The sequence below is a fragment of the Sorghum bicolor genome, chromosome 8 (genome assembly GCF_000003195.3).
Source record: "Sorghum bicolor cultivar BTx623 chromosome 8, Sorghum_bicolor_NCBIv3, whole genome shotgun sequence".
Lineage (NCBI taxonomy): Eukaryota > Viridiplantae > Streptophyta > Magnoliopsida > Poales > Poaceae > Sorghum > Sorghum bicolor.
The window spans coordinates 57,515,693-57,533,916 of NC_012877.2; the positions used below are offsets into that span (position 1 = coordinate 57,515,693).

Sequence of the window (18,224 nt, forward strand, 5' to 3'; positions counted from 1 at the left end):
ATTTTTTTTTTACAGAATATGTTGTGATACGCCAGTGGCCCAATTACAGTGCCAGGAGCCTGTTACGATGAGCTGGGCGCCTGGGCCTTTTTACAACACGTCCGGGCCCATTCAGTTCCTCTCATCTAATGGTTCCCCCCTCAAAACAATTATTAATGGAATGGTTTCCCTGAAAAATGGTTGAGCAAAACATAACCCTCCCGTGAAAATGGAACACGTTACTTCAATTCTTCCATTCCCAACGTCCTCTTTGTGTATGCTTACTTCACTGATTATATTAAAAGAAAAAAAAATCAGAGACAATTGTTTGCAAAGAGAACTGGGTCTTCTCTGAATGTTCAAGTTCAACAACATCAGCAATTCACTCATCTCTATGTTAATAAACAGATGCAACGGGCAGCAGCTGCTGCTGCAGGCTTGCAGCAACTGATGGCCCTTTCAAGTAGTCACTGTACAGTGTACACCGGTGTGCTGTGTAGTATTCAGTCCGCAGTCACCGGACAGAGGCAGGTAGTATATATCTCTCTATACGTCTCTTGTGTCTGAGAAACTTGTTGTCAAGATGTAATAAAAGACCAAAACTGGTGACTGTTGTCATGAAAAACTGCTGTGGACTGCTTTGACAATCTTCTCGGACAGCTCGGTGCCCCGCAGTATGAGATACATTACAAACGAAGCATAGATGAGGACCGCCACGCAGAGAAGTGAGCCAGATAGGGGGCCTCGAATTTCAGAAGAGAAGAAGTCCATCAAAAGGTAACCGTTGATAGTGATCAGCAGAGTGGCGACGGTCCAGGTTACAGCCTGCATAAAAATGTTGAAGCTCAGTGAGGTCATGAGGATAGGCATCAGGTTTGTGATTTGACATGCCAAATCAAGTCGGCAAGTTGGTGAAGTGAGATTTGATCGATAAAAGTATGAAACAAAGGCCAGAAAGTGCACAGTACATGGAAAAAAGGTACAAGTATTAGGGTATCAAATTCATGATAACTTACTTGGGTGTTAGGGCCTATTTTGAAGACTCCCATAACTTGCTCCTTGGAAACTAAGGTAATGAGTGGAATGAGGGCAAAAGGGATCTGAATTGATTGGAGCACATTGAGCCACTCATTTAAAACATCCAGTGCAGAATCAGATGTGTCGAAGAACAAAGCAACAATTATAGTAGGCACAATTGCAAAGCTTCTGGTGATCAATGCCCTGACCCATTTTTTTAACCTTAAATTCAGAAATCCACCCATTATAAACTGTCCAGCATAAGTTCCTGTTATCGTACTACTCTGCCCAGCCGCTAAAAGCCCAATCCCCCAGATGTACAGTATAGGAAAAAATCCTCCACCAAACTTCTCTTGTAGATACTGTCCAGCATTTTCAAGGCCAATATTACCAGCTTCCTTGCTTCCATAAAATCCTTTTGCAAAAACTGTTGTGACAAAGAGGTTTATCATGAAAGAGACAACTAATGCTATAGTTGACTCTATTGAATAGTATCTCAATGCTTCACGGACTTGATATTCCTTATTTTGATCTATTTTCCGTGATTGCACGAGTGCTGAATGAAGAAACACATTGTGGGGCATGATGACACAGCCAACAACCCCAACTGCTTGTCTTATTGTCCTTGAGCTCAATTTTGGAACCAAAATACCTGACATTACAAGTTATGTGTGATCTGCGGATAAAGTTACACAAGTCAATTTGCAGCATCGAAAAAAGGTCAGTGAGATCCTTACCAATCAACAAGTCTTTCCCGTTGGGCTTAGTGTCTGTGAACATCCATGCAAAGGAGACAGCCATAGTTGCAATTAAAATGGCAAATACAGCTTCTAGTTTCCTCACCCCATAATTTTCGAGTGAAAGAAAAATAAAGCTGAAAAGAGGTAACATAAAGGTCAGTGATGGTACAAATAAAAAAGTTTACTTAACTGTCATAAGGCACTTAATTAAAGATGACGTAAGTATATCGAAGTTATGCTTTCCAGGTGCAAAGCACAAGGTAGAAGTTAAGACAGACAGCATTTATTAATATGCTTAAAGAAATGCACTTGTAATTTTTATCTTGCGACCATTTGGATAGATGTGAAGCCAAGCAATGGCTATCACAATCCAGAAAACTCTGGAACAAGACTGAAAAAATAAAATCTCAGATCAAAGCTTCCCCAACTTTTTTTTTTTTTAAAAAAAAAGCAGCAAAAGTCCAAGGTCTCGGTAAAGTGTTGTATAAGCACTGAACACTGACAAAGAAGAAAGCAGATGGATGCACATTCATGTAGTATTCTAAAAGCTGTTTTTAAATAGCATCTGATTTCTAGCTGTCAGCAGCATCATTTCATTGTAGAAAAGTCAGCACAACACACTAGTTAATATTAATCATACACACCATCAGGACAAACATGTTTTTTAAGAGAAAGGAACACCAATTATTTGGAGAGTGGAATCTAACATGGGAAGCCTAAGTGAATTGATAGAAAACATTCACATATTGAGGGGGCGTTTAGTTCCCCTTTCATCCCAAAAAATTTTGGGTTTTGGTCCATCATTTTGCATAATGGAACCAAACACCATGCAAAATTTTGGCAAAAAGTTAGTTATTCTCCATTTTGGATTTTGGCCTCAAGAAGCCAAAAAAAAGCCCAAAAGGGCAATAAATTCTGCATTTTGGATTTCATCATTCCAAAGTAGTTGGCATTTTGCATTCTATGGGGAACTAAACACACCCTGAGTACCAGTGGTTGGGAACTCTCAAAAGATACTCTTTTGCTTGAAAATGAGTATCTGACCCAGCTTGCTAACAAAAACTAATCAGTGGTTTAGGGTCTTATACAAAACAAACTAGGTGGGGTGAACCAAATGGCATATCTGCATATAAAAAGGAAAAACTTGGCCACCAACAATATAAAGCAATGCCAAAATAAATTTCTAGCACCCTTTTTTCTGGTCCAAAAGTCAAAAATTGAAACTTGAAGGTTAGAACCAGTAGTGAAAAAAAATATATGTCCACTGTCAAAGCAGGTAATAAGCGTCTCCAACCTTCCTAGTACACCATAGCACACAATAAATTCGAAGTGGGTCAGAGGTGCAAGCACCAACATGAATGGTGATTGGTGACTCAGACAACTAAAGTACAACCTCACCACAAAAATTGAAACATTCCTCGAAGTTGAGAAGTACGGAAAACAATTATCCTATGTAATTTCTAAGTAGTTGAGATCTAAATAGTTCCCTTTGAACCAAAATTTCACCCAAATCCTCCCTCCTAGTGATCCGATTTGACTACACTAGCAAGGAGTAAGCCTAAGGTTGTAATTTTTTTCTTCTACGATTGAAAGATCTCCATCAATAACGAATTCCCCAATGCCGATCAAAGAGAAAGCTTTTTCAAGGAAACAATTGCCATGAAGAAAAAAAAATGCTCCGATCTTTTGGAACTATGCTGTGATCCAGTACCAATTGGCATGAAGAACTGTCTCGAAGATGGCAGAACAGGTCAACGAACAAATAAAAATTGAGAACTCACTCACCAATCCAAGGCGGTGATGACGACGCCGGCCCAGAGCGGCAGGTACCCGCGGCTGAGGATCTTGATGGCGATGGCGCTGCCAATGACCTCCTGGATGTCCGCGCCCACCATGGCGACCTCGGCCATGAGCCAGAGCGCGCGTCGCGCCCAGTCGGGGTACTCGTCGCGGCAGAGCTCGGCGAGGTGGCGGCCCGTGGCGACGCCGAGTCGCGCGGCGAGGAGCTGCACGAGGAGGCCCATGGCGGTGGCCCACATGAGCAGCCACAGCAGCGTGTCCCCGGCGACGGCGCCCGCCTGGAGGTCGCCCTCGAGGTTGCCCGGGTCCAGGAACGCGATGCTCATCAGGAACCCGGGACCCGTGAAGAGCCAGAGCTTCCGCCACGAGAAGGGCGGCGTGGAGGACCCCGACGAAGAGCAGAACGCCGCGTCGTCGTCGCCGTCGCCGTCCGCTGGGTCCGGCCCGTCCGAGATGGACACGATGACCTTCTCCGCCGCCTCGTACGCGCGCTCCTCGAGGTCCTCGTCGTCGTCGTCGTAGTCCGGCGCCGGGGCCGAGGCGGGGAGCAGCGCGCGCGCCTCCTCGACGGCCCTGGCCGCGGCCGCGGCGGAGGCGGGGTCCCCGGCGGGGGCGGCCATCGAGATGAGATGCGCGTCGCGAGTTGGACCTGGACGACGCGGGCGGCTGGTAAGGCACGTGGTTGGCACGTGCCCGCCCTCGGTTCAGGATGCTTTGGATTTGCTCTTCCACTGATAATAATGCCTTTGTCCCTTCTGGTTCTCGCGCCTTAACCCTTATATACTTTCTTTGCTGTGATTAGTTATATATGTGATAAATAAATTTATTTATATTTCATACTCCAGTGAAATTGTAATTTCTTGTAACATCTTGGTCCAGAGCTTAATAGAATTAATACGATATCTATATATCAGTAAGTTGTAACTTCTTTTCCGGAAGCTCATCTCCAAATAAAAAACTCTAAAGTTAAGCGTATTTGATCTAAAGAAATTTAGGGATAGGTGATTGAAAGGTCCTAATATGGCTAGAGGGGGGGTGAATAGCCTATTTAAAAATTCTACACACTCACTAGAGCAAGAGGTTAGTAAATAACAAAGCGAAGCTTTTTGCTCTAGCTCTAATGGGGTGTTTGCAAGCCACCTATCCAACAATTCTAGTTGATATAATCACTAGGCACACAAGAGCTATGTCACTGCTTACACTAGAAAGCTACCTAAAGTTTCTATACAAGTAAGTAAGCTACTCTAGTTTGCGGGAATGTAAGAGAGATGGTTTGAACTTTTATACCGCCGCGTAGAGGGGATGAACCAATCAATAATATGAAGTCCAATCACCGGGAGAAATCCAATGAACAATCACAATGGAGACACACAATTTTTCTCCCGAGGTTCACGTGCTTGCCGGCACGCTACGTCCCCGTTGTGTCGACCAACACTAGGTGGTTCGGTGGCTAAGAGGTGTAGCACGAACCTCGTCCTCACTAGGACACCACAAGAACCTACCCACAAGTGAGGTAGCTCAATGACACGAGCAATCCACTAATGTTGCCTTTGGCACTCCGCCGAGGTAGGCACAAACCTCTCACAATCACCTGGAGATGGCCACGAACAATCACCAACTCGTGTCAATCCTCCTCCGCTGCTCCAAGCCGTCTAGGTGGCGGCAACCACCAAGAGTAACAAGAAAACCGCAGCTAAAACGATCCCCAAGTGCCACTAGATGCAATCACTCAAGCAAATGCACTTGGAATCACTCTCAATCTCACAAAGATGTTTAATCTATGAAGAAGATGAGTGGGAGGTGTTTGCTTAGGCTCACAAGGATGTCAAGTATGCTAGAATACCCAGAGTGTTAGCCCCAAGCCGGCCAAACACGTATTTATAGACCCCTCAAACAAATAGAGCCGTTGGCTCTTTTCACTGGGCAAAACTCGGGGTCACCGGACGCTCTTAAAGGGGCACCGGACGCTCAACATCAGCGTCCGGTGCTCCAACGTCAGCCGCGTGTCAGAGTCTAACGGTAACTTGCAGAGCACCGGACGCTGAGCAGGTTGGCACCGGACGCGTCCGGTGTACACCGGACCCGTGCGCAGAGAGCTCCGCAAACTCGCAGGGTCACCGGACGCAAGCCACCGGACGCACCCTTAGCGTCCGGTGCTCACCGGACCCATGCGCAGAGAGGGTCGCAAAACGCCCGCACACCGGACGCGCACCACTGGACGCTCAAGCCAGCGTCCGGTGCCTATCGTCCGGTGCCTAACCCTAACCGAGTCAGGCAGCCTGCACACCGGACGCTCAGACACAGCGTCCGGTGCCTCTGAGCCAGCGTCCGGTGAGTGTTTTCTCAGCGAGAAACACTCCCGTGACTTCACCAAATTTCCCACCGACGCAATAGAAAATATGCACTTCATTTTCTCAAAAAAACGCCGAATCCCGCCTCGCAAGCTCGGCGGGAGGGAGAGAGGGACCCATCCTCTCTCTACTCTTCAAACTCCACCTCCTTCTCAAAGTGTGCCAACACCACAACGTGTAAACCAACAAGTGCACGTGTGTTAGCATTTTCACAAACATTTTCTTCGAAGGAGTTAAGTTAGCTCACTAGGTTCTAAATGCATGCACATGAACAATGACACCTAGTGGCACTTGATAACCGCTTAGCCAAAGAATTCCCCTCTTTATAGTACGGCTATCTATCTTAAATGTGATCACACCTTCTATGGTGTCTTGATCACCAAAACCAAAACCCTAAGCAATACCTTTGCCTTGATCTCCAAAGGGTTTTGTTTTTCTCTTTCTTCTTTTCCAAGTTGAGCACTTGATCACCTTGTGGTCATCACCATCATCACCATGATCATCACTTGCTCCATCACTTGGCATGTACCAACCTCATTAAGTCTACACACACTTAGTATAGAGGTTAGTACTAGGGTTTCATCAATTATCCAAAACCAAACTAGGGCTTTCAGTGATCGACTGAGAAGTACTTCCTAGGTGCACATTCCCTAAAATAATTCTCAGCTACAATGATTATCTTGTATTATAAACCGTATCTTTTTGTCAGCTAGCAGTTTTTCTTTTATGATAAATTAGCGAACAGTACTTTCAGCCGTGACTTTTCAGAACAGCGAGCATGCTCTAATCTATGCATAAGCTGGAATAGTTCCTAGACTCATTCTGGACTAACTGAACCAGCCCTTAGTCTATTTTAAAAACCGGCGTTATTCCGTGATATGTGATCTGGTCAAAATGTCAAATTAATAAACCGATTTTGTTTGACAGTAAGTGAAGAAAAAACAGTTAGTTTGTAATGCCCCCTGAACGCTAGCATATTTGGCAGCAAAACTCCACCAATGAATAATAACAATGTGGACGGCTACATCGCCATCATGTGTGTACAACTACTAGTACTAGATAATATGGTTTCTCAAGGAGAGTAGAAAAATCCAACCACTGATATCTTGTGTAGGCTTTTGTGGTGAAAGTACCAAATGGCGTTTTTCTAAGCTTTGATGGATTGCTAGCCGTCGCTTTTAAGAAAGAAAAGATACGATGAGGAGCGAGCGACAGTTCATTCAGAATAAAGTGACAGAATATTATTAGGAGTAGCAAGTACCATAGCCGCACACTGTAGGTGTTTTTTTTTGAGCAAGCATACTGTGGGTGGTGGGTCCCGTACAAAATACATGAGTCTTTAGCGTCCCTTTGGTTGGAGGAAATTTTTTTATCGAATTTGGCTATAATATCTATGCATAGGTGGTGTTTGGTTTACAACGGGCTCAATATGGATGTCTCTGACAGCGAAATATTCTTCTAGATACTGGATATTCTTGTTAAATTTTCTTTTGTCATGCGAGCTAATCCATGTTTTTTAATCTTTATTTATCATTAGTAAAAGAATGTAAGGATTGTTAGTGTGTTACTATATTATTACTTAGTACTAATGTTGGTAAGATTAATTTTAATAAAGTTCTAATATGATGATTAGTGTACTTTTTTACCAATTATAGGGTGGTGGTAGTGCTAATTAACATATTTAATGTTTAATTAGTTATTATCATGACAAAATTAGTGTTAATGTATATTTTTAGTGTATAAATATATGTTGTTATTTTTAAAATGATACAGACAATTAGTCAATTATCCTCGTCCCATACACTGATACACTCTCGTTCATTCAATAAAACAGAAAAATAGTTGATATAACATGGCCCAAGACTATGCCAAAAGACCATGTCCCTCAAATAGCACGGTCCCAGCTCTAGTGTATTTGCTATTTTGAATACATAAGGAATTTCACTATTCACAGTTAAAGAGGCTTTGTTATTTATTTATTTATTTATTGAGGGAATGGCTTTATTATTATAGCCAGGAGAAAAATACTGTTTGCAAGATAACCTCGATCTGGGTCCCAAACTGTCCCGTCGCCGTATCAAAATCCTTATCATATATCCCCCTCTGCCTCTGTTGTTGACCCCACTGCCATAGAAATTGGAACTCAAATGGACGGCTGAGATAAATTAGAAACCAAGAAGAGGCCACGACTACTCAACAAGTCAACGGTGAGCACCATGTGCTTGCCAAACACCCAAAATGGCACTCAGGGTTTGTTTAGTTGTGAAAAGTTTTTGGATTTTGACACTGTAGCACTTTCATTTTTATTTGACAAATATTGTCCAATTATGGAGTAACTAGGTTTAAAAGATTCGTCTCGTGATTTACAGACAAACCATATAATTAAATTTTTTATCTATATTTAATGCTCCATACATGTGTCACAAGATTTGATGTGACAGAGAATTTTGAAAAGTTTTTGGTTTTTTGGTGAACTAAACAAGCCCTCACTCAACTCACAAAAGTCACAAAGTATAGCGCACGATGTGGACATATACTTATTAGCAGGGGCGAGGACGAAGGTGTGCTGTTCCTAGGGGTGCAAATAAAAACAAAACCCCCCCCCACCCCCTCCTCCCCAAAAAAAATTATAAAAACAAAAGATTTTATTAAAAATAATTCGTATATATACATCTACAAGCAAGTACGGCCTTGTTTAGTTCCCACCAAAATCCAAAAAGTTTTCAAGATTTCCCGTCACATCGAATCTTATGGCACATGCATGAAGTACTAAATATAGACGAAAACAAAAACTAATTACACAGTTTGCCTGTAAATCACCAGACGAATCTTTTGATCCTAGTTAGTCCATAATTGAACAATATTTGCCACAAACAAACGAAAGTGCTACAGTAGCGAAATCCAAAAGAATTTCGCATCTAAACAAGGCCTACATCTCATCGCCATTGTTTGACGTTTTGAGCAGAGAGAGAGAGAGAGAGAGAGATCAATTGTACAGTTTCTGTTGGACGGACGTGTGGCTGCAAAAGTTGGACCAGGCTTTACCTGATTGGTGATTGCTGATGCTTCAGCCACAGAAAAAAGGGATTTGGTGGTTGTTGAGACACCAGACACGGGCCAACGGTAAGGTTGCAAATCACATTTCCTCAAGCAATAATCGCAATCACAGTGAGCTATAAAAACACGACACTTAGGAAATACTCCACGTACAATCGAAAGTGCCCCACCCGTCATTAGAATGGGAACATTTTGGTCTTTGCCTCTTTTTTTAAAAGGAATAAGGGCATGTTCGGTTGAGTGGGAAATATGGGAATGACTCTCCGGAAGTATTCCAGGCTGGATTCATTATCTAATTTGAATAAGTTTCGTCAAACAGAATTATTCCTGGGCCTAGTTCTAGCTAAATCGACAACACAAGCCCTAAGAGAGATTCTGCTATCCTTGATTTCTCCAACGAGCTAATAATCAAATTAAATAACTGGATTGGATAGATGAATAAACTAAATGTTTAACGTCACTGCTTATTAAAAGAATCAGCATTTTGCTTTCATCGAAAAAACAGTTGTCTATTGAACAAACGGCCGGGTATATCTTACAGCAGCTCTCGCAGTACTCGATGTCCGATCAAAATGGGACATGCAGCTCTTTTGCTCCTTTCATCTAGAACCTTGATCTGCATTTGTTCACGGAGCTTCTTTTCATGGCCGACGACGATATCCCTCCCTCTGTCGCCTACCTTGTCTCCCATGGCTCTCCACCATTGGATCCACAACCTCCTCGATCGCTCCTCCCTCCTGCCGTGCTAATAATCCCAGCTGCAGCGCGATGCTCCCTCATCGTGGCATCGGCCTAACCGTCGTTCTCTGCTGCCCAGACCAGCAGCACCTTCACCACCGTACGTGTCACCTTGCCTCATACCATCTCACTGTCCGTCTGGACTTTCACCCCTAAATGAACTATTTTTTTTTATTTTATTTAAGAGCATATTAGTCAAACTCTTTAAATTAGTAGCTCTCTATTCCACCTTATTTGTTTTTTTACTTTTAGATAGCCTATCTCACTAACCATCCATATAGAGTTTGTTGTAGTACTTTAGTACTATCTTTTTAATCAAATCTATTTGAAAGAGTAGCTAAGTTTGGCTAGTTTTTTTTTTTGGCTAATTTTAGAAATACTCTAATTAAGGCCGATGAAGATGGAGAAGAAGGGAGAGAGGGAGCAGAAGAATGAAGACTCTGAGTGCTGAAATGGATAAAAACACCTGATGAGTATAGTTTAGGAATCCGATTCTTTCTCGTTGGAACGGCACAATTACATACGTACAACAATGAAGAGAGAGAGAGAGAGAGAGAGAGAGACTTGCGAGCTCTTGAGTTCCGTATGACTTGAGAAACCTGTGTGGTAGAGATCGAGGTGCCAAAATGGACGACACGCGCGGCCAACAGGCCGCCGCCTACCTGAAAGCCTGAAAACTGCACGACTTTGCGATGATGTTCAGGGATCATAATTGTTTAGTTCACCACGAAATTCAAAAAGTTTTTAAGATTCTCCGTCACATCGAATCTTGCGGCACATGCATGAAGCATTAAATATAGACGAAAACAAAAACTAATTACACAGTTTGTCTGTAAATCGTGAGACGAATCTTTTGATCCTAGTGAGTTCATGATTGGACAATATTTGTCAAATAAAAACGAAAATGTTACGGTAGCGAAATCCAAATTTTTTTCGAAACTAAACAAGGCCTCAGATTTATTTGGACGTGATGTATTGTTGGTGCACACCACTAGCTTAGCTAGCTCGCACACGCACGCACGTCTCTCGACAGGAGACAGGGCACACACCCGTCCGGATCTGCCGAAAACATGCGTGCGAGTACGTGAGGATATATCAGGGGAGCACATATGCATGCATGCAAGCATGCGTTTCGCTTTATTTCACTGACGAAGAACATATCCTCTATGTCCAGGCGATCGAAGTGGCGATACGATGCTTATCTGCAACAGTTAGCATCTTTGTGTTATGTGCTCGACCATTTTTCAGTGAAACCATTCGATTTTATTTTATTGTTTTGAGGGGGGAACCTTATCAAAAAGACCATTATTATTGGTTTTCCAAACATTTTATTTGACCATCCGTCTTATTATTTTTTTTATAAATATCGTTCATTTTAATATGACTTATTTGATGTTAAATATATTTTAATAATGATTTACTTATTTCATAATTTTAAAAAATAAGATAAACAGTTAAATATGATATCTTTGAAGTAAAAAACATCAGTGTTTTTTTTTAGACCGGGAGAGTACACGAGAAGGAACTCTCTCTCTCTCTCTGGCGTTTGTGGTTGGCGCAGAAGTGTTGTAAGAAGGCCCAGCCCATCATATATAACAGGCACAGGCTCTGGTTAGAAGCCGGTTTGGTGCTTCGATTGGGCCACTGGTGTATCACGGCTACCACATCATATTCTGTCATTGGGCTTCAGCAGCATGCAGTCAAGCACACACAGCCCAAATTAAATTCCGCCCCCTAGTACTTGGAGATAACCCGCCGATCACCAACTTTGTATCGTGTCAACCAAAAAAAAAAACATCAACAGAGTATTGTGATCATGTAGCATTTGCTCATGGAGAAACATTTCCTGACACGTGTAAAAATTAGAAATGCGAAAACATAAAATACATAAAAAATGACTACTGAGTATTGTACTGTATGTTTTTAGAAGATACTAGAAGGCGTTGTATCACATAGGACAGTACTGGATGCTATTTGATACAGTTGTTACTGGCCAAGGATAATACTGAAAGGTACTGTATCATACAGGAAAATACTGAACGGCTTTGTTTAGTTCCGAAAAAATTTCAGATTTCGGTACTATAGCATTTTTGTTTTTATTTGACAAACATTGTCCAATCATGGACTAACTAGGCTCAAAAGATTCATCTCATGATTTACAGACAAACTGTGCAATTAGTTTTTATTTTCGTCTATATTTAATACTTCATGTATATGCCGTAAGATTCGATGTGACAGAGAATCTTGAAATTTTTTTAGTTTTTGGGGGTGAGCTAAACAAGGCCTGGATAGAGTTGTTACTAGCCAACAATACTGAATGGTACGGAGATGCAAGCCAGTAGATACAAGACAGTAATGTGCTGGGCAAAAAGTGTATGAAACTGAATACTCAAAACAACTAAAAGCTAAAGAAAAGCTAAAGAATACTAGAGCAAGAGACTCCACAAATGTTTTTTTAGCACTGAGTGATAACTAAAAGTACGGAAAATTGAATACTCTCCATTTTAAATTATAAGATATTTTGGCTTTTCTAAATACATAGATTTTAACGTGCATCTAGATGTACATCCTATGTAGTAAAATAAATATATATAAGACCATTAAAATATCTATAATTTGAAATAGAGGAAATAATATGCTCGTGAAAATGTCTCTTACCCTATTATTTTTATAGGAAGAACATGTCTTGTCAGCAGAACATTATTGTTCTACGACAACATTTCTTTTATCTGGATCTTTTTTTGCTAGAACAACTTATATGAAAGATAGTACAAACGCAACATTCACAACATATACTCAGAAAACTATTGTTCTCAGTCAAACGTACTCAACTTTGACTGGTAGTTCTCTAATCGGGCATCAATTTAGTTAACCTAAGAAATATATCTATGTATATCGAGGTTGCCAAAAACCATCGTGAAACATAATAATCAACTAGATATATGTCTTTTGCGTAGCAATCAGTGTGGGAACCCTAAGCTCTTTCCAAATCCATTTAAAAATTTTAGTTATTAAAATCATATATTTCTAACTTAAATAATTAAATTTTTAAAGAAAATATATAGTTTCACTAGGACGAGACCTTAATGCAATCTCTAATATTTTTTTTAAAATTTCATTGTCTAAATCATCATTTAGAGAGTAATTTGCATAAAGTCGATTTCTATATCTTTTCACTCTCCAACAATTTTTCTATATCTCATGCACACTCTAGAGAGACATTCTCGTCTTCTATTTTTTATTAGCGAAAAATCTAGAATAGAAGATGGCTACATATAGATGACCATTTTAAAAGTTGTCGGAGGATAGTTCTTTTTAACCAAAATCTATATTCTTAGCATTTATGAAGGACATGAAGAATCTCTTTCGAGATGCTCTTACCAGATTGACTGTGTATCTGGAGGTGGTTTGCTCATCGTCTTGGTTTAGACCTCAATAATCAGATGTGGACACGTGAGCTCTGAGGACTTCATATCAGACACGAACTTGTGAGCTATGGGTAGAGGATCATCAGTATCGGATGCGGACGTGAGGACTTGATATAACTAGGATAGTTATTTTAGGTGTAGAGATTGGTATTACTAGATAGACAAAGATATTATAATTTTTTTATGTAGGGATAGAGATTAGAACAAGAGAAAGAAAAGGAAAAAAGTTGTATTTTGAGCATTTGTAGCAGTTGGAGAAAACTCTAACACCCAAAAGTAGTTATTGAGGAGATACAAAACATATTTTGAGGTTTTGAAGGTCTTCCCTCCAACAAAATGAGAAAAATATAATCCCCATTGAGAAAAAAGTGGATTGATGGAGGATAGGTCTCCCCTTTATTTGAGGGGTGAGAGGCAGGATTTGAGGAAGTGAGAAATTTTTTTTCTCATTGACGTTGGGTTTAGGCCTTGTTTAGTTCCGAAAAATTTTGAGAAATCGACACTGTAGCACTTTCGTTTGTATTTGACAAATATTGTCTAATCATGGACTAACTAGACTAAAAAGATTCGTCTCGTCAATTTCGACCAAACTGTACAATTAGTTTTTATTTTTGTTTATTTTTAATATTCCGTGCATGCGTCTAAAGATTCGATGTGATGGGGAATGTGAAAAATTTTGCAAAATTTTCTAGGAAGTAAACAAGGGCCTTAGAGAAGTGCTGGAGTTACCGGATCTTTAAAACAAAACTACTTTTTCTCATTTGGGGTCAGAAAAGAAGACTGTTGGAGATACTCTGGTCAAAAAGCCCAAAAACAATCAGTTTTTTTTTTTCAGCAACCCAAACCAATCAGGTATCCACGTCAGCTGGGGCTGGGTTATGCACGGCCTCGTGGAGACCCTGTCATGTCATCAGAGAGCCTCCAGGGTGGTGGGCCAGGTCGCCACGTGGAAACGCTGCCAGCTCTGCTCCTCGTGTTCGTGCTCGGCCGGACCGCCGGACTGCCTCGTGCGCCGGCGACCGGGCCACGCGTACGGCGTACCAGCTCCTGCACTGCTCCCCCCTCGCTGCCTGGGCCGCGTCCGCGTGGGCTCCCAAAGCCCAAAGTGCCGGTACACTGCGGTGGCCCACGCCTCGCAAATATATTTTTTTTTTATCGCCAGCCGTCCGTCCCGCCTAACCACACTCACGGCGTCACATGCTGCCGGTCCCCTTTCCCCCTCACAAAATTTTTTAACAATTTTTAAATCCACGGGCCGCCGAAGAGGAAAAAAAAAAAAAAACCCTGGTCCCCTCCGCCCGCCCGCCCGCCGCCGCCACCACCACCGCGCCCGCCTCCGCATTTCAGATCGGGACAGAGAGAGGCGCGCCGCTCCCGCCGGAGACCCAACCGAGAACCGCCGCGCTCCCCCCCCCATTTTGAAATCGCGTTTTGGCGGCCTCCTCCTCCTCCTCTCTCCTCTCCTCCGCAGCCCCGCACCACCACCTCTCCTCCGCTGCTGCTTTTAACCGCCTCGATTTGCTCCCCCATTTCCCCGTTCCAGCCTAGATACTACAGACCTGAGCCGACCGAAACCCTAGGTGCCCGCGCCTCCGCGCTCCGCCTCCCCCGCCGACGCTGACGAGGCCGACGATGGCGGACAAGGAGAACGCAGGTCCCGCGGCGGGGCCTCGGCTCACGCGGGCCGCGGCGAAGCGCGCTGCGGCGGCGGCGGTGGCGGTGGCGGCGGAGGGTCCCGGTGACGCCAAGCGGAGGCGGGTGGCGCTCGGGGAGCTACCGGCCCTCGCCAACAACGCCGCCGCTGGCCTCCGCGCGCCGTCTCGCCCCGCCAAGCCCTCGAAGCCCGCGTCCAGGTCCGGGAGGCACGCGAGGCCCGGCGCGTCGGAGGCCCGCGGGCCCGCCGTTGCCGCCGCCGCCGCCGAGGCCGAGCTCTGCGCGTCCTCCTCCCCGCCGCGCGCCGCCGAGGCCGACGCCGAGTCCAACTCCGCCTCCTACTCCGCGCCGCGTGCCACCGCCGACACCGACTCCTCCTTTTCCTCCTCGCCGCCGCGCGCCGCCGCGGCGGCGGCGGCGGCGCCCGCCGACCTCCAGTTCTGCGGGTCTTACGCCTCCGACATCTACACCTACCTCCGCTCCCTGGAGGTACTCCGCTCCGCCTCCCTCGCATTTCCGCGGATTCGACGCATCTGCATCTGCATTGGGGCTCGCCTGATCTGACCTTGGGTTTCTACGGATTTGGGGCTGCGGGTGCAGGTGGAGCCGCAGCGGCGGTCCAGATCCGACTACATCGAGGCGGTCCAGGCGGACGTTACGGCCCACATGCGGAGCATCCTCGTTGACTGGCTCGTCGAGGTCGCCGAGGAGTATAAGCTCGTTGCGGACACGCTCTACCTCGCCATCTCCTATGTCGATCGCTTCCTCTCTGTCAATGCGCTTGGCCGAGACAAGCTGCAGCTCCTTGGCGTTGCGTCCATGCTCATTGCTGCGTAAGTCCCACCCACATTGTGTCCTCTGCTTCTAATTCTGAGGCATTGAAGGATTGGGGACTGATTTGGATCCGGTGCTTGCAGGAAGTACGAGGAGATCAGCCCGCCTCATCCTGAGGACTTCTGCTACATCACAGACAACACCTACACCAAAGAGGAGCTCCTCAAGATGGAGAGCGACATACTCAAGCTCCTCAAGTTCGAGTTGGGCAATCCTACCATCAAGACCTTCCTGAGGTGTCACGCTCACTGACCCACATTTTCATATTTTTCATGCTATTGTTTAATTTCCATCTGAACATGTTGGCTAATGGAACATCTGCTACCACATGTTTTTTGTTTTTCTGATTTCAGGCGGTTCACAAGATATGCTCATGAAGACAAGAAGGTTGCTAACCCAGTCTGATTTTTCATATCCAATTGGTTTCTTCTTTCAATGTGCATTGATGTCTGATGTTTTTTCTTTGCGTCCTTGTTCAATTGGTTTCTTCTTTCAATGTGCATTGATGTCTGATGTTTTTTCTTTGCGTCCTTGTTGCAGCGCTCCATCTTGTTAATGGAATTCTTGGGGAGCTACCTCGCTGAGTTGAGTCTACTAGATTATGGCTGTCTCCGGTTCTTGCCGTCGGTAGTTGCTGCTTCAGTTATGTTTGTTGCTAGGCTGACCATTGATCCAAATGTCAATCCTTGGGTAAGGAACTGAAGGATCTTCTTGATGCATGCAAAGGATCTCTCTGTTTCTCAAGGCTCATTATCCTGCATTTTTTTTGTATGTAATTATAGAACACGAAGCTGCAGAAGATGACTGGCTACAAAGTTTCTGACCTCAAGGATTGCATTGTAGCCATACATGACTTGCAGCTCAACAGGAAATGTCCATCATTAATGGCAATTCGAGACAAGTACAAGCAACACAAGGTATACACATCTTCTAAAGTCTAGTAATCTTCCTAATGTATGAATGTAGATGTCATAATGGCATTGTCAGTCTAACTCTCCAATCGTTTGGAACAGTTCAAATGTGTGTCAACGCTTCTTCCCCCTGTTGTGATCCCTGCTTCATACTTTGAAGACTTAGATGAGTAGCTGCTCTTGGACTGCACCAGTGTAAGGCTAACAATCTGAGCTCTCCTTGAGCTCTTAGGGACAGGGGAGCATAACTGTGTGATGAACTTCTTCTCAGTTAAGTAGGGTGCTGAAAGCTATTTATGTGAGGTTCTTTAGGAGTTGCTGCTGAGTCACTAGTAGTGAGGCCAGGCCATGCTCTTGTTTTGTGAATTGTATTCTTTGTATCATATCCTAGTCACATCTTGCCTTGGTCTGTTGGCCACAAATGTAATGTTTGATACGTTAGAACCTTCCATCTGATTGATCTCAGTAACAAATTCTGTTACTCCCTCCGTCCAAAAAAGAATGCAATTCTAGCTAAGTACTTAGTTAAAGTATCTTGAGTTTGACTAACATATACATAAAAAAAGTATCAACATTTATTATATCAAATAAGTATCATTAGATTTGTCTTGAGATATATTTTTTATAGTGTACCTATTTGGTGTCGTAAACATTAATGGCTTTACCTATATATTTGGCCAAACTTTAGGTACTTTAACAAAGAATGCACCTGGAATTGCATTTTTTTTGGGATGGAGGCAGTACCTGTCAAGTGTGTAATATACCTACTTTTATATGTAGGGATTTGTACAGCTAGACCGAATTCAGTATTATGCTTATTTTGGACAGTGGTAATATATGGTTGCCTATTTGTTGCAACTAGTATTGTCTAAACCTAATCATAGAGGCCTGTTCATTGCTAATCCCTTATCATTAACACATGTGCATAACCTATGGTCGGAGCATCTCATAACTATGGTTAGAGATTTAATTGTACCCATAATTTGGTTCTATGGAGATATTAACTATGGTTAGATTTAATGGTACTCATAATTTGGTTCTATGGAGATATTAAAAGTGAACACTGACATATCACAGGTAACCCCTGAAACATGACATGTGAACAAGATGCTGGTCTCAGAATCTCAGGTGGAACATGGATGTTTGTTTGCTGCATGCAGCTCAATTGTCTGCTTACTCTGATGCCGCCTTAGCCAATATATATTGTGCTGGTAATATTGCGAATGCCGGTTTGCTCAAATGGGCAAATTATCATTTTGTAAATATAGCTGAAGCAGTGTGTTTGCTTGCATGCCTGAAACGTGTTCCCTGCCAACATAACAATGTTGCCACAACTTGCTTCAGGGCTGTCTCGTGAAATGCTCTCATGAGGTTTCAATGATCTGTATTAGTATCACTTGTATTTTTGTGTGTGTATGAACCCTGAAAGCATGCTTCTCGTTTACCTACAATAGCCCACTGTGCAGCTCTTGCAAAGACGGAGTACTTTGATTGAGCTTCCAAGGCAACTAATTCTGCCGATGCTATTGTCTTGCTATAAACGGAGACATGGATTGAGATGGCATATTTGTCTTGTCATGACAAATTTGTGTATTGCATGACTAAACTGGGACGGACTTATGTAGGAGTAGTACGCAACACAGTACTACTGAACACTTCTTTTTTGTCGTGACAAATTTATGTGTTGCATAACTAAATTGGGATGAGCTTGCTAGT

General features: G+C 43.3%; 2 protein-coding genes across 2 annotated transcripts; one reads left to right on the top strand and one right to left on the bottom strand.

Moving 5' to 3' along the window:
- Positions 204-4,282, bottom strand: LOC8069691 (metal transporter Nramp6). Its single transcript, XM_002443386.2, has 4 exons — positions 3,522-4,282; positions 1,734-1,870; positions 996-1,648; positions 204-804 (listed from the first exon to the last, which is right to left on the bottom strand). Exons 1-4 carry the CDS (start codon positions 4,154-4,156, stop codon positions 595-597), a joined length of 1,635 nt encoding a protein of 544 aa, XP_002443431.1. The 5' UTR covers positions 4,157-4,282; the 3' UTR covers positions 204-594.
- Positions 14,417-17,956, top strand: LOC8074274 (cyclin-A3-2). Its single transcript, XM_002442354.2, has 7 exons — positions 14,417-15,252; positions 15,364-15,596; positions 15,681-15,833; positions 15,951-15,984; positions 16,138-16,287; positions 16,380-16,514; positions 16,611-17,956. Exons 1-7 carry the CDS (start codon positions 14,743-14,745, stop codon positions 16,680-16,682), a joined length of 1,287 nt encoding a protein of 428 aa, XP_002442399.1. The 5' UTR covers positions 14,417-14,742; the 3' UTR covers positions 16,683-17,956.

Coding starts and splice junctions, on each gene's coding strand:
- LOC8069691 (XM_002443386.2), bottom strand. CDS start 4,156: ATGGCCGCCCCCGCCGGGGACCCCGCCTCCGCCGCGGCCGCGGCCAGG. Junction 1,871..3,521: donor GTCATCACCGCCTTGGATTG/GTGAGTGAGTTC, acceptor ACCTCTTTTCAG/CTTTATTTTTCTTTCACTCG. Junction 1,649..1,733: donor CGGGAAAGACTTGTTGATTG/GTAAGGATCTCA, acceptor TTGTAATGTCAG/GTATTTTGGTTCCAAAATTG.
- LOC8074274 (XM_002442354.2), top strand. CDS start 14,743: ATGGCGGACAAGGAGAACGCAGGTCCCGCGGCGGGGCCTCGGCTCACG. Junction 15,985..16,137: donor ATGCTCATGAAGACAAGAAG/GTTGCTAACCCA, acceptor TCCTTGTTGCAG/CGCTCCATCTTGTTAATGGA. Junction 16,515..16,610: donor ACAAGTACAAGCAACACAAG/GTATACACATCT, acceptor CGTTTGGAACAG/TTCAAATGTGTGTCAACGCT.